The sequence below is a fragment of the Lissotriton vulgaris genome, chromosome 4_1 (genome assembly GCF_964263255.1).
Source record: "Lissotriton vulgaris chromosome 4_1, aLisVul1.2, whole genome shotgun sequence".
Lineage (NCBI taxonomy): Eukaryota > Metazoa > Chordata > Amphibia > Caudata > Salamandridae > Lissotriton > Lissotriton vulgaris.
In genome coordinates this window covers 759,078,065-759,094,345 of record NC_141691.1, presented here as the reverse complement: position 1 = coordinate 759,094,345, position 16,281 = coordinate 759,078,065, and the positions used below count along the sequence as shown (strand labels likewise).

The 16,281-nt window shown below is 45.5% G+C and overlaps 1 protein-coding gene across 6 annotated transcripts in view; it reads left to right on the top strand.

Annotated features, from left to right (window-relative positions):
- Positions 1-16,281, top strand: part of MYLK4 (myosin light chain kinase family member 4) — a 997,611-nt gene that overhangs the window by 953,602 nt on the left and 27,728 nt on the right. For all 6 annotated transcript variants that reach the window (XM_086965066.1, XM_086965064.1, XM_086965068.1 and 3 more), the window contains one exon: positions 10,586-10,652. In XM_086965066.1, coding sequence (XP_086821192.1) covers positions 10,586-10,633 — 48 coding nt within the window. In that variant the 3' untranslated portion in view covers positions 10,634-10,652. The remainder of the gene's footprint in view (positions 1-10,585; positions 10,653-16,281) is intronic.

The following is a 16,281-nucleotide window of genomic DNA, read 5'->3' as shown; positions in this document are numbered from 1 at the left end:
TGAGCTAAAAAACGGTGTTGGATCTAGCCCTGATCTCTTGACTGGGTGAGAGCTTTCTGCTTAATTCAGAGACTCTGTCCCTCACCACCCCTTGTTGTAAATATTTTTGTCCACCCTAAGCGTGGAAGGGTATTCTCAGATGTGAGACCCTTGCTCATTGCACCATCAGGATTCAAGCAAACCGGGCCGAAGACGGCTGTAATGCCAGAAACCGGTCCCCGGGAGCTTGTTTCCTTCCCAGTGTAAGAATTGGCTTTTGTAGTTTGGTTTGCCCTGTTCCCATCATGCACTGGGACAGGAACAGACTAATTTGCATACAGCCAGGTTCTGAAACTGGGATGGTGCAGTGAGCTAAAAAACGGTGTTGGATCTAGCCCTGATCTCTTGACTGGGTGAGAGCTTTCTGCTTAATTCAGAGACTCTGTCCCTCACCACCCCTTGTTGTAAATACTTCCTAACTATAACGTGTGTAAAACCTACGTTTTTTTCAGTGAATTTGCTAGGTTTTTTAAATGCTAATTCCTAACTATAACATGTGTTAAACCTATGGTTTTTTCAGTGAATTTCAAAGGTTTTTTAAATGCTAATTCCTAACTATACCGTGTGTTGTACAATTGTGGTTGAATGTGTACATGGTTTCATCTCTCTTGATATACGATGGACGTCGGCTGTTTGATGTACAACAATCCTGCAACTCCTCCCACGCTTATGACGGAACCACTCCGTCATAGCCCTCGGGTGGGCTGCGCTGGTGACGGAGCGGTTCCGTAATGGCCCGCCCGGCACGCCTGCGTGGCGCTGATTTCGCGCCTGCGCTGACGTTCTGAAGAACGGGCGGGGCCATGACGGAACCAGATGCGTCACACTGTAAATAGCCCGCACCATGGCGCATCTTTTGCACAGCTGCTGCATCACAAAAGTGGCGCAACGGCAGCGCAAAACAGGTGTAAGGGGCTTGTAAATCTGCTCCAAGGTGTCTAAAGCTAGGGTAGTGAGTGAAGGGAAATTAAAAATTATGGGAAGAGCAGTATGGAAAAGAAAGTAAAGGAGGAGGAGTGACAGAAGGGGAGTGAGGATGGACATATGGAAGGAGAGTAAGGGACAAAGAGAGATACATAGAGTAGGGTAAGGGGAGTGAAGGTAAAATAAATGGAAAGATGGTGAAGGAAGGGGATTTGAGGATGATAAAAGGGAGGTAAGTGACCCCCAAGGCAAAAAAAAAATTTTTTTTTGTTGAAAAATCACAGGGTGCTGGCCTAGGGGGTCAGGGTGCTTCTACCCTGCCCCCTTTTTAAGTTCTACATGTTTGTTTTTCTGCTTTCCTGTGCCTCAGTCTACCGAGGCACAAGATGGCTGCCAACAATTTCTGTTTTAGAGTGTTGACAGACAGTGGCAGCCAATCAGCATGAAGCTCGTGCACGGCAAGGTGCACGCACGGTGCGCGCACGGTGCGCGCTTATAGATATATAATTGATTTTAACTTTAATTTTCACAGCAACTACTGGAGGGATTTACACCATTTAAACAAAGCGTGATCTGCGTACCAGACCCTACCATTTTCCCAAATTTGGTGTAATCGGGCTGTAGCCGTGTCTAAACGTCCTATGGAAATTAACATGGGGAAAACACTTTTTGGGACCCCCCTTTTTCTCGGCCCCCGCTTGACGAATCTTCCCGAGACTTTCAGGGAAGGAGCGCCAGTAGGTAAAATATATATATATATATATATATATATATATATATATATATATATATATATATATATATATAAAGCTAAGACTATTGGAGTCTGGATAGAACCACCGATAATCTCACTAATGTAATGCACGTCATGATCAGTTGGAGGAAAGGAGCCAACATAACTGTTACAACTAGTGGTCTTACATCAAGGCTGTTAAGCGTCTGTAAAATTGTACAAATTATAGATATGTACATGTAAGCAGGTGCTATTTAACAAAAACTCAATAAACAGATGTTATAAAAATAATTTGAGGGGAAAACAGTGTTGTGCATTAGCAGGTAAGTATCTGACTTACAATCCCATTCTTCGGGGTTTCGACCAACACTGGGAAAGGTTCCGTTTCCGGTAGGTACTGCACCACAAGTGGCACTTTGGCGGCTGGTTGTAGAAGTCACTGGGCCCAATGTAAATCAATGGAGGCTGGGGGTACCTCGTAGAGACACTGTTTGCAGGTAATCACTCGCAGTTTCTGGGCACGGGCTCCAGAGGTTAAGATTGCATAGGGGGGCACAGGGCAGCACCAAAGCTACACCAATAGCAGCACATGGGTGGTGGGTGTAGGGTGCAAAATAAGCGTCCGGCACTCTATGTATTTCAATGGAGGTTGGAGGTCGCATAAAGAGGCTGTAGACTTGGACCAGGAGGCTTGTTGAAGGTGACCACCGGCTGGGCAGGTAAGTTGGAGGGCTGCGAGCGGTTGAGTCACTGTCGGTTGAGCTCCCGAAGGCCGTAGAGCTGAGAATGCAGGGGTACCTTTTGGTGTCCGATCTTCTGGGTTAGAGCCGGTCAGGGTCAGGGAGACTCTTCTTGTTGTGGGTGCAGGTGACTTTGTGGGGTTCTGGAGAGGTCAGCCACCAATGGAGACGAGGTCAGGATCACTGGGGAGACTTCACAGGACAAGGGAGCCATTCAAACTCGGGCCGTGGGCATCGGATGCAGAGTAGGCAGGGGTTGCATATCCGCCTGGATCTAGAATTCTTGAAGATGGAGTTTTTCTGGACAAGGAAGTTGTCCTCAGGTGATCTGGTCGTTATTGAAGAGTGGCAGTCTTCCTTGGGTTCTTGAAAGTCGCTGGCCACGGGAAAGGCGTTGTCTTCTTTGTAGGTTCGAGAAGCAGGACACAGACCGGTAGGGCTAGGGCCAAGGCAGTAGGTATCTTCTTGCTTTGCTGCCCGGTATCCTCTTTGTCTCTCTTCTTCTTAGGTAGCAGGAATCTGAGGCTCAAGGTTCAGGGTAAATGCTGAATTTAGGGGTGTTACAGGGACAGGCAGATGGTAGTCAATGGGCTACTTGCCTTTAGGGTGACTACACCCTTAGAATGTCTCCTCCCTAACCTGATTGGGTGGAATATTTTTATTGAAGATGGAGGATTCCCTACGGAGGGTGGCTACCTAGGTCCAGGGCACCTTACGGGTGGTCCTGGCAGAGAGGGAACACACCTCTCCTAACTACTAATTTTCCCACCAACCTTGCCGTCAAAAGTGGTGCTTGGTCAAGGGGGTGGACATCTCCATTGGCTGGAGCGGCCCTGGCTAGCATATCGAAGGGCAGGAAGCCTTCAGGCTCACCGCCCTGAATGCTGTTCCTGCTTTGGGGTAGGTGTGAAGCACCTCCACCCAAAGCAGCCTTTGTCCCTGACCCATGAGAGTACAGGGGCTCCCACCTCAGGGGGTCAAAAACATGTCTTCGTGTGGCAGCAGGGGTAGACCAGTCAGATGGACACGGGGTAGTTGGTTGTTTTTCAGGGGGCATCTCTAAGATGCCCTCTCTGTGCATTTTACAATAGATCCCACACTGGCATCAGTGTAGGTTTATTCTGCTGAGAAGTTTGATACCAAACTTCCCTGTATTCAGTAACGCCATCATGGAGCTGTGGAGTTCGTAACGGCAAACTCCCAGCCCATATACTCAATATGGCTTCACTGCACTTACAGTGTCTAAGAATGGACTTAGACACTGTAGGGGCATATTGCTCATGCAGCTATGCCCTCACGTGTGGTATAGTGCACCCTGCCTTAGGGCTGTAAGGCCTGCTAGAGGGGTGACTAACCTATGCCACAGGCAGTGGCTATGGCACACAGGGATGTGTGCCATGTCGAATCTTAGGTTTTGTCTGCACCAAAACACACAGTCTACAATGGGAGTGTGTATGTTTTAGCTGAGTGGTCCCTGAGGGTGACACAATACATGCTGCAGCCCTCAGAGTCTCTCTCTAGTCACAAGGCCCTTGGTACCAGTGGTAACTTTTACAAGGGACTTAGATGTGGTCCAGAGGTGTGACAATTGTGGAAACAAAGGTACAGTTTTGGGAAAGAACACAAGCTCTGGGAACCTGAATGGCAAAAGTGCATTAGAAATCTGGCAAAATGTGGTGGTTTAGTGCAACAGAAAGCTACTTTCCTACTATGTGGAATTAACATCTCTTCTGAATAGGGAGGCAGGGGAGCTTCTTCAGGGGGAGGGTGACATGGGTCCCCTTCGGGAGCTGGAGGATGAGTCTGACCATTGAGTTCTGTATGGTCTGCAATCAATCCAGACGGCTGGTGACTAGGGCCTGGGTGAAGGTACGTTTGGTGTTGACGGGGAGCCATTTGAAGATATTACAGAGCATCGAAGGGTGAAGAAGCAGGCGAAGGAGATTGCATTGATCTGGCTTTTCATGGTGAGATTGCTGTCCAAGATGATACCGAGGTTGCAGTCCCTGTCTGTCGGGGTGGGTGAGGGTCCCAGCTTGGGAGGCCACCTGGAGTTGTTCCATAGGGTGGTGTTGTTCCCAAAGATCACCACTTTCATTGTGTCTCTGTTGAGTAATAGGTAGTTGTCTTTCATCCATCACGGGTGATACCTTCCTTTAGTCCTAGGTGTTTAGCAGCATGTTTTGTTGTCCTGGGGATTTTTAGCAAATAAATTATAATGGTAACATCCAGAAAACATGTACCAGAATGTGACATTGTGTGGCTAAAACTTCTGACTGTGTCAAATAATACATTGGGTCACTTAGCAGCTGAGCACATGATTAGAAAATGTTTTTAAAAAGTCCTTTTCAGATTGGAGTGAAATTCGTACCAATATATTTGCTGCTTTAAAGCTCTTTTTTGGTGTCACGTTTCCTATCCAAAAGGTTTCTACAATATACATTTCAACTTGTTTCAATTAACCTCCCCCTGGAATGTTTTCTACTCTGCGTTTACTTTTCAGTCCAGGCACGAAAGTGTCCCATTAAATAAATTAGTCTCCTGAGATGTGTGAAAAGTATGACTCAATGAGCCTTTGTCAGGCAATACGCTGCCTGACTCGAGTGATTTACATTAAGTCACGTTTTCTCATTCCAGTTAAGAACCAAAGAAAACTGCTGATTGCACTGAAAGAATGCAGTGAAGAAGCAATGCTTGATTCATGAAGCATGATTCTGGCAGTCCCATTAAAACAGCAATTCCACTTTTCACATCATACTGCGCATTTTACCTCCAATTTAGGAATGCTTCCTTAACATTTACAAAGCCTGGCCTAAAGAAAGCCCCTTTGTGTGCATTACATCTTAAAACAAAGATAATGCAGAACCTGTTGGTGTTCACCCACTTTTGAACATTGGCACTCCCCAAAAATGCCAACAGACCTTCTGCTAACCCTAAATATACAAAGTGATATTTCTGCCGTAATGCTGGTATTTTCATATTCACACCTGTGAAAGAACCTTACGAATGTAAAACTCTATCACTTCTGATTCTGTGGACTAGGATAGTGATTTTACACACACACACAGTGCATATTCTGAATACAATTTCAATATGTGTGCAGAAGGCTTTGTTATTCAGGTTCATTGACATAAAAGACCACTGTTAATAAAGGTTGGTTTCATACAACCCTGTAATGTTTCATTTCGCCACACCCATCACACTCTCCACAAGCCCCCGCCTCCTCAGATGTGTACCTATGGAAGGACTCATAACTTTAATGCATCACTACAGCTCCCCAAGCCCCCGCCTCCTCAGATGTGTACCTATGGAAGGACTCATAACTTTAATGCATCACTACAGCGGGCATGATCAGTAAAATGTAGGCTGCAAATATATTTTAAAGATTTAGACAGTCTAACTTTGATACAAAATTGAAAATCACATCAAACACTCATTAATAGAAAACAGCACAGGCATTTTGATCATTGTAAGTAAAACAATGAAAGCCACATCAGGCTTTGGGGATATGTTGGTTCAAAGTTCCCGTGCCATGGCTGAATTCCCGTGAAGCCTTGGTGACTGCAAGACTAGATGGAGCCGCCAAAGGCGACAGTAGATGGGAAGGCGCCGCTAGTTACAGGATGATGCACTTCAGTCTTCTCACTGCAAAACATTACTGACTTACCCATAAATGCATCAAGCATCCATTCTGCGAATACCAAATTGCGAAAAATAACGAATCGCTATTAAGAATTTGCAGAATGGGATGCAACATGAAAATCGCTAAAAATTAGCGATTCGCACCCTGCCGCAATCGCCAAATGCGACTTTGCAAAAATCCGTCACTAATCGCAAAACCGGCTGTTTCCAACACCCAATTTGCGAAATCGCAAATAGCGATTTCGCAAATAGCGATCTCGCACATTGCGAGATCGCAAAAACGTGAAGTCACATTTGGGGCACAACGATGACATCACTACCAGGAAGTACCCTGCTCCAAGCATCATTCAGAGCACAGAGCTGGATACAGGAGGAGGCAGAGAACTGAGCTCCAGGTGGCACACTCTGCAGTGCCCATACAGGAGTGGCAATCAATCCACAATGTCCCAGGAAGCTGCAGGAACAAGTGAGAAAGCACGCAAGCGCAAAATACATTTCAGTGAGAAGGAACTTGAGTACCTCATTGAAGGAGTGAGCAGTGGCCATGACCAACTGTTTGGGAAGCTGTCCCAGAAGGTGCACGAGGCAACCAAGAGGTACATCTGGCTGCACATCAAGGCAAAGGTGAACGCGGTGGGAGTCACCCACCGGTCCATCGATGATTTAAAAAAGAGGTGGTACGACCTCAGAGGCCGTGCCAAGGAGCGAATTGCTGAGAGACCGGGAGAGAGATTGGCTACGGGAGGGGGACACTCCACTGTCCCTGAAAACACCCCCATGGAGGACCTAGTGGAGGAAACCATACACCCGGAAGCCTGCGTGGGCATCACCCAACTGGATACCTCCTGCACCACACAACAATCTCAAGGTAAGAGGCATGCTACTGCGACCCCGTACCCTAACAATGCCCATGCCCCCAGTTCAATCCATATTTGTGAGCACAGTATTCCAGTCCCTGCTCCTCCCAAACGCCCAAATGCATTGTGGAACCTGTAGTTTGTAAAGGTGCCTTGATAGCCAAACACAGCCAGATTAGTAAAGATGCACAGACCCCTGAAGCCAGCCAGGGAATGCTGATATTAACCAATAGCGAGCCTGCATGCATGTGGCAACATCCCAGATGCCTTAATCATACCAGTAATCATGCACTCATTCACATCACAGGTGCAGCGAATAGTGACACCTCAGACAGTGACATCCTCCACATTGCGGAGACACCTGAAGAGATGGGGGGGAGGCAGCATGCACCTGCATCGACACCCAGGGCCACCCCTGCAGATACAGCCGGAGCACAACAGCATGTCTCGGCACAAAAGGCAGTAGGGCAGACCCCACCACCACCCAGGAGGCAGACACAAACCACAGCAAGTGTGCGGGCCCACGCCAGTAGCAGGTCAAGGCAGCAGCGCTCCGTGCCCACCACAGCAGCCATGGAGCAACATGCACACAACTTGGGCCTGGGCATTGAGGCTCAGATGCTGCGTGTGCACTGCAACCCGAAGCAGCACATGGCAGCAATGCAGGTGCAGCTGTACAAAACAGCACGCAATATCAATCTCCTCACGGAGAGTGTGCAGGAACTGACCACAGCGGTGAGGGAGAGCAACCAGCTGATGGTAGACAGCAGGACGTCACCCGCAGACGCCACAGGCAGCTGCTCACACGGCTGTCAGCCTACACCCGTTCAAATCACCTGATTGGGAATGCCACATCCCAGCTCTCAAGAAGGTCATTGGACATTCAAATACAGATGGTCCAATGCTGTGCTGACGTAGCAAGGGCCTTGAAGCAGGTCACCAATGCTGTGGAGCACCAACAGGTGGCTGACCATAGCAATGCAAGGGGGGGATGATGCCAGCGAAGAGGCATCTAGCCTCATCAGCCTATCTGTGCCGGTGCAAACAGACAGGAGGCGCAGTGCCCGGCCCAACACTGCATCCCGACAGAACCAGCCTAACGTGGAGGGTGAGAAGCGACAGGGTTCGTGTGGCAGGAGGCGCTAGTCACATTACATTGCAGGCTGTGGCGTGGTGAGGCAACCATGCACACCAGCTCAGGTTACATGATTTTTTAAAACCGTGCCCTTATTTGTTGCTGATGGAAGCAGATTGGGACTGTGTGAAATAAAAACAAGCTTTATTTTGAAAAGAAATTATCCTCATGTCAATCTTTGATGTGGCTTGCATGAGTGCAGTGTTGTGTGAGGGGTATGGGTGCACTAGAAATAGTTCTGTGTGATGTGCGTGCGGCGCCAGTGACCTTCAGCAGGATTCTCCCCGTGTGCATGATGCACATGTGCAGGTGGCAGGTTATCCCCCTCCGACCCACTACCAGACCCCTCAACAGGTATTCTCCGCTTGGTGGCAATATTGTGAATTATGGGGCACACGGCCACGATGCTGCAGCAGACCTCAGGCCGGTATTTGAGGGCCCCGCCTGTCTGGTGGAGGATGCGGAATCTACTCTTTAACATGCCAAATGTCCACTCTATCACATTTCTGGTGTGTATATGCGCACCATTGTACCTCCGTTCCTGTGGTGTTGCTGGGTTGAGGTATGGGTTGACGAGGTATTCACAGTGGGCATAGGCGCTGTCACCTGAAGGGAGGAGCAGAGGATCAGTGCCTGTTATGCACGGCTACATGGTCTTAACATACTGTATGTGAACATGTGTACTTACCTAGGAGATGTCCCTCGCCAAATTCACCCCTGACCAACCAGGTGTGTATGCCGCTGTGCCGGAAGATAAACGAATGATGTGTGCTCCCTGGGTATTGTGCCACAATGTCTGTAATAATGGTCTTCGCATTGCAGACCATCTGAATGTTGAGGGAATGATATGACTTGCGGTTCCGGTACATGTATTCAGTCTCTGCGGGTGGACAGATGTGTATGTGGTTGCAGTCGATGCAGCCAATTACATGGGGGAAATGTGGGGCATGATAAAAGTCCAGTTTAGTTTGCATTAAGTCCTGTTGGGTTGTTGGGAAGGTGATGTAGTGATGTATCTGGCTCAGCATGGCGTCCAGAAAACTCTGTAGGCAGTGTGAAAGTGTACGCTGGATATACCCCCTGCATATGCGACTATCCCCTGGAAGCTGCTGGAGGCCAGGAGGTGCAGGCAGCACAGGATCTGGACATGGGTGGGCACGGCATTGGTCCTCCGTGTTGGGTGCTGCATCAGGGGGTCAAGGTCTCTGATGACCTTCTTAATCATTGCCTCATTGAGGCTGTATTTTGAGTAGATCTCCTCTTCAGTCTGTCCCAGTGGTGTAATCCACAGCCGGAAGTTGCGTTCATGGATCCTGCGTCAGTTCTGGGCTGCAGCCTGGAGCCTCAGCGGCCTTGCCACGATGTAGAGACCTGCCATTGTGACTTTCCTCGTGCTCCTACTGAGTCTCCTTAAGTGTGTTTGATTTAGCCAACACCTGTTTGTTGTTTCCAACCAATTATTATTTTTTGCCAATATGACTTCATGGTTACCACCTGGTTTAGCTTCTCCTTAAATTGCGACTCGTATTTAGCGATTTTTGGTATTTTCGCTTTTTGCGATTGCTGATGCATGTGGATAGCAAAATATTTGCGAAATCGCTATTTGGCTTGTGAATTCGCTATTATTTTCGCAATATATGTGGGGAATCGCTTTTAAGGAATCGCACTGGGGGTTTCTACGAGTTTAGCGATTCTTTGTTTTGCGAATTCGCAAATTGTTGCTTTTCCACTTGATGCATTGCAGAAGTGGAATTTGCTATCGCAATCGCTGTTTCGCAACAATTTCGATCGCAGTTTCGCTTGATGCATCTATGCCTTAGTTTACAGTTTGACGCACGATCCCCTGTCCTTCAAGCTGCCAGAGGACAGCCTGTCCACCACCCCTATGGAAAATTTCCCAACATATCTAGAGCTCAGTGCCTGCCCTGTGGTGATCTCTGTGACTATACAGGAGATGCACGGCTCTGAATTTTTGGTGAACTAACCTTTTTTATTTTTTTCAAAAACAAACTCTCAAAGTGGGAGTTTGTTTTTGAAAAACTAAGTTCTAATGACGTTGATACCTGGAGAATTTTCCACCTGAGTGTAAGGCTCATTAGTATCCCCCCTCCTGTTTAGGACAGTCAGATTTGCTCTGGTGGTCCCGAGAATAGTAAGCGACCATTAGACTGTCCACTCTAAATAGGCCGGGCGGCCTATGTAATGTTGTTTCACCAACTGCCCCTACTCCGTCAGGCTGCCGGTTTAAGCGAGTGCACTGCCGTGGGAAACCTGCCTGTCTGCCTGACTAAAAGGAGCAAACAGACTGACGGCTTGGTGGACAGGGCACCTTGCCACCTTTGTGACAGGGTACTTACTCTGTCCGTTAAGCCCTGAGTCAGGCCCTAAATTTCCCTCTAAAAATACACTCTCGTAATTGATTCTGGCATGTCTGTTTTAAATTGCACTGTATTGCTCATTTCTCTGTTCCAATGCACGATAAATCTTAACCATTCGCAATGTTCTGTTCCCACAGAGAAAAACGATAAGCAAAGCTGTTTCTCAAACATCCATGACCGAATGATTTGTCCAGAAAATTAAAGGTTTGTAAACTTCTGTTGGTATATGACATAGCATGTATTTGTAAAGAGCATGTTCACTCTTGGGCCGCTGTACTCTGAAACAATAGATGTTTATTGTTACCCAACTCAATGTTACCCAATGGTGTATCGACCTCAGAGGGATGTACGGCTCAGTGGGATTCTATCCTGTGACCATGAGGTCAAACACACATCCCAGGACTGGATGCATTCTCAAACTTAACTCCAAATAGGGGAAAAATAACACTAGTGAGAGAGTTGTCCAGGTACAGGTCTTCTCTTAGTTGTACATTTTTTCCACCTTTGTCGTTTCTATGGGTTTCCAGGTTCCCTGTTTAATTTTTAGGTAGAGCTTAACTTGTGCCAGTTTTTGGATGTGGAGGGCACAGGCTCTCATTTTGGGGCGCTTGGACTTATTTATCATCTTCAGACTTTGACCCAGAGCAAGAGAGAAGTGACAAAGGGAGAGACAGGCATAAAAAAGAACAAGGGTGAAATAAAAAGACAGGGAGTGTAGGGTGGTGGAAGAAATAGGCATGAGATGGAATTAAGACTATTCAGCTTTGGTATTCAGCAAACATGGGTTTCAGCCGAGTCGGCAGGGGGGTCCTAAGGATACCTTAGCGCAACAGCATTTTTTTTTTTTTACAAATTAACCATTCCTTTTAGGTACACCGCGCAACTGTTTTTTTAAGGTCTGGAGGCACCCAGTTTTCTCTTTTAGGGTTGTGTAGATATTTCTTTGGTTTCCTTGCCCAGTATAAGTTTCAAGTAAGCCAGCCCTTATAAAAATGTTTCCGCCTGCAAACCTCTTAATTTAGCTAGGATTGTGTGTTGAGTCCACTGAATAGCTGTTTATCGTTACAGGGTACAAACATCGGAGCTCGAAATTGATGTAGTTTGCTCTCGTATGATTACACGTAGTTTTGAAAATGCGTAATTCCGCAAAATACAAAACTGCATTTGCCGCTATTTTTTATCGTAAAACTTCAGATGTGAGTATGCAATTCAAACAACAACTAAAAAGCGAAAAAATCCCAAGTACTGCAGATGCTCGTTTTTCGGTTGTTCATTCATATTGCTCCCATGTGCCCGTACTAAATGTTTGGTATGAAGGGTATGTAATTACATGACGCGGCTTAATAGTGTATTTTCAGGAATTTTGCATTACAAGTAAAGCACGAAATTGCCAAAATTACCTGAGATTATACCAATTTAACAGAAATTTTGCCTGGGTTTAGGTACACGTTAATAGAGCAGTGTGAAAGAATCCAGGGCCAGATGTACTACCATTCCCTTTAGCGAGTCGCAAATTACGCCGAATTGCGACTTGCACTTTGCGACTCACTAAAATTAATGTACATCAGTGTCTCAGACACTGTTTGCGATTCCCAATGGGGACACATCTTGCATACCTCATCAATATTCATGAGGCAAGCGAAATTTGCGACCCCATTTGCAATGGCTAGCACTCACAGGGATGGTGGCCTGCTGGGGTCAGCAGACCACCATGTCTGTGACTGCTTTTTTCGGAAAGCAGCTTCTGTTTTTAAATGCATCCCGTTTTCCTTTAAGGAAAACCAGATGCATTAAAAGAAAATAAATTGAATGAAACTTTTCAATTTCATTTTTTAAGGGGAGGCCGTAATCTCTGGGACTACTGCCTGCTTTAAAAAAATATTTTCGCACACACTCACAATGGAGAGGGAGTCCCCTGGGGACCCCATCCCGTTTGCGAGTAGTTTACAACCTACTTGAAGTAGGTGGTCAACTGCAAGTGTTTTGCGACCACAAATGTGATCGCAAATAATTGTACATGTCATTGAGACTCGTTATTAGGAAGGGACGCCCCTTCCTAACAGCGAGAGTTGCAAATGCTATTTTGTGAGTCAGTGACTTGCAAAATAGCATTTGTACTTGCCTGTATCCTTTTTTGCAGTCGCAAACAGGCCGCTCTCCGGTTTGCAACCGTAAAAAAGTGTCGTACATGAGGCCCTTAGTCATTACAAATTAACATTTAGACATAGAAACATTCAACTCAAACCAAGTACACAATTCAATTAATGAAATGCACTGATGCAAAAGCCAAGATTCTACCCTGCTCACCTAGAGCAGGGCAGACATATTCCTAAAACAACAGGGAAAAAACCCATCAACGCAGCAAAAAGTGAAGGCATTTTGAACAATTCTTTTAAAAAGGTCCCGAAAACATGCACCCACTACAACATAATGTTAAATATGCACCGAACGGCAGCTTTTAGGATCAGCCCATTTTCAAATAAAATCAGAATTTTCTAAGTAAACCAGTGTCCTATGGACAGCAGAGGTCTTTTTCTGAGAGATGCTGATAATAAGACAGTCTTCATCTGAAGGACTCCAAGTTTTATTTCTTCAGTTGCGCGCAACCACCCCATCTGGCCTCACCCACATGCTCTTTGTTTCTATCCACAACCTTTTCTTACCACTACAACCATCTTTGGCATTTCTAACTCCTCCTCCTCCCACCCATACCTACATGGATACCACCCACCACAATCATTACAAGTGTTGAATCTTGTAAGGCATAGTGGCCCTTGTTTGCTTTGATATCTAACATTTCCAGTAGTTAGCAGGAGCAGTACTTTCGGAAGAGGATAGAATCAGCAATTGTATGGCCTAGTATAGACAATGTTGATCCTAACTGGGCTAAATTGTTAAGTATTTCAATGACTGATCACAGCAGTCAACAGCTAAAACGTGTCCCTTGGGACATATGAGCAAGAAACAAAATAATTGCTTTGAAGACTGAAAATGATGCAACTAATAGTCTTGTGTGCTGCAGTGGTGTCAATCCATATTTACATTAAAAAATAGTGACTGCACATTCATGTCCTTCAGTAGCCATGCTTATAAGCCATGGCCTCTTAAACTTGAAGGGCATCAGATATAGAGCCTGATTACGAGTTTGGTGTTGGTTGAGCGGGGCAACACACCACTGCCCTGCTCCTGCGCCACCAAACTTGACTGCTGGCCGCCTGCCAGATTAGGAGTTTTCTCCTGGTCTGGCGGGAATCCTTTGCCCATACCATGACGTGCCTTTAAAAAAAGCACCACAATGGGAACGCCAAAGACCTTTCCTGCACGGCATGGACTATTAAGTCCATGCCATGTCGGAAAGGGGGTGCATGCACCATATGCCTCCCTGCATGCACTCAAAGACCCAGAGGCAATAGGGGACCCTACAGGGACCTTTGTTTCCTCACCATCAGAACTTAATGGCGTGAACACTGCCACAAATGCCCTTATAGAGTCACACAGATTTGAGGATTTCAGATTTGGAGCCCCTCTGACTATGAGGGTATCAATGCTACTGTTCTTTTAGATTGGAAGCTTCTGAGAGTGCTCATAGATAACATAAACCTACTGCAGGCTGTAGCAAGCCTTAGCACCCAAAGTATGTAAATTTGAGGTACTTTCTACCCCGTGGAGCGTGGGATTAGGCTCATGCAGTATGATAACCAATCAGCGAATGCCATGAAGAGAGAGGCAGTCTACCCTCTGGGCAGAAATCCCCCGCTGTGGACACACTCTACATCACCAACTGCGAACAGGCATCTGCTGTTGGATTAATATGGTGACAAATCTGTATTACTAAGTTAACTGGCGTCAAGTTAATAACTCCTAAAAATAAACAAACCTTTTAATGTGGCATCAATAGATCTTCCCGTGACCTACCAGACTAGGAGACCCCAGGAGCCTGCTTCCCTTTGGGCAAGAAGAGGCATTTATGGCCAGTGGTCAAGTCGATCACTGAGTGGAACTATTAGGCTGGGTGGTAAATGGGACTGATCTGCTCTTCACCCAAGCAGAAAAGGAAAACATTCTTAATTCCTCAGTCCTGGGTACTACTAAGCAGTAGTAAAAATGACCACCAGCAACAGGTAGTATGTAATTTGGTCCTTGAATACAATCAATTGAATAATGCCCTCCTAAGGGCAAACTCTGTATGTGCACCTCAACAAAGCCTTCAAAATCTAAAAGAGCAATACAGATAAGATGGACTGCACAATCTACCAACATCTATTTGAAACTCATCACCGGAAATTAAACCTAGCAAATAATCACGATCCCTGCAAAATACAACAAAAAGGTAAAAGAATGACAAAAGTAAATGCTATTTTTTTCATGATCAAGTATCAGCAGGGCGATATTTGTACACCACAGACTACATAACACAAATATATAATAATGCCCTCATTGTAGATGAAGCCAAAGTTTAAGAAGCATAAAGCTAAAATCATAGTCACAATAATTCCAGCATTGACTCTGAAATGTGATACACACCTAGTTTCAATGGATCCTACACTGTGGTCCTTTTACATTTGTGACCTATGACAATGACTCTAACGTCCTTGCAGTTGAAGCAGCTTTGACTGTAAGAACATCTCATTCCAAGACCTTTCTTTTCTGAGGGATGCTGACATTAAGACAGACAGTCTATATCTAAAGGGTCATAAGTCTTATGTCTTCAATTGCACTCAACTATCCCTTCTCACATCAACCACTCCTTGTTTATCTATACCCACCATCTTTTCTTAGAACGCCTCCATCTTTGGCATTTCTAAGCCCTTCGATCTCCACCCATAACTGCATGAATTCCAACCACCACAATAATTGTCAATTGTGACTCTTATCATGCATACAGACTCTATTTCTATTGACACATAACATTTGAGTTAGCCAGAGCTTTAAAAAAAAATCTCTTTCAGCTACAAATGGACATTTGGGTGTTTCATTCAATTTTCCTACATATTTGAGCTCATCCCCCTGTATGCATAGCCACCCTTTCTCACGGTCAGCCATCCACACCATTACTATATTTTACTTTCTCCACCTACGTCTTCATGGGGGTTCTTACACTGCTCTTCACTGTTTTTTAAAAAAAATCCCTCTACAACTACTTAAATGTCAGTGTTTTTTTTCCTTTTTGCTAGTGTGTCTGATTTCATTGTGATGATCTTATTCAGCCCCTATTAGTTAACTGCAGCTCTAGCAACCTATTTCCACTCTTTAATTTGAAAATCCTCTTAAATAAGTGAAGGGGGGCAAGTTTTTATTATGAACTCACCTTAATGCTGGCATATGCTGGGGTTGTTGGATTGCAAGGTTGCCTGTTTTTAATTCCAGCTCACGTCTTTTTATTCCACCATTTTGCTCTTGCTCCATTTTCCTCTCTCTAAATATTTCACTCCTGCTGGTATTTTTTGCCCCCATTCAGTCCGTTTGCCACAGTTTACCATTTTTTCCCTTCATCCTTTTTCCTCCCTTTTCTCGTTCTTGCTTTGGGTCAAAGCCTCATGATGAAAAATAAGTCAGAATCACCAAAATGAGTGGTTGTGCCCACTAACTGCAACCACTGGCAATAATTAAGCACTGCCTAGTTGCATCATACCTGACCCTTGGTTAAAGGTTTAGTCAAATATAACTGTACCTGCTAGTCTGAGTTACTTTTTGTTTGCAATGAACTCACAAAAATCTAAACATGCACACACAGCACGTAAGCACTTTCATACAGTGCTTTTGTTTTACCTCCTACTTGCTTTTCCTTTAACATCCAGTTGCTATTGTTTGTTATCTGTACCTCATGGAACCT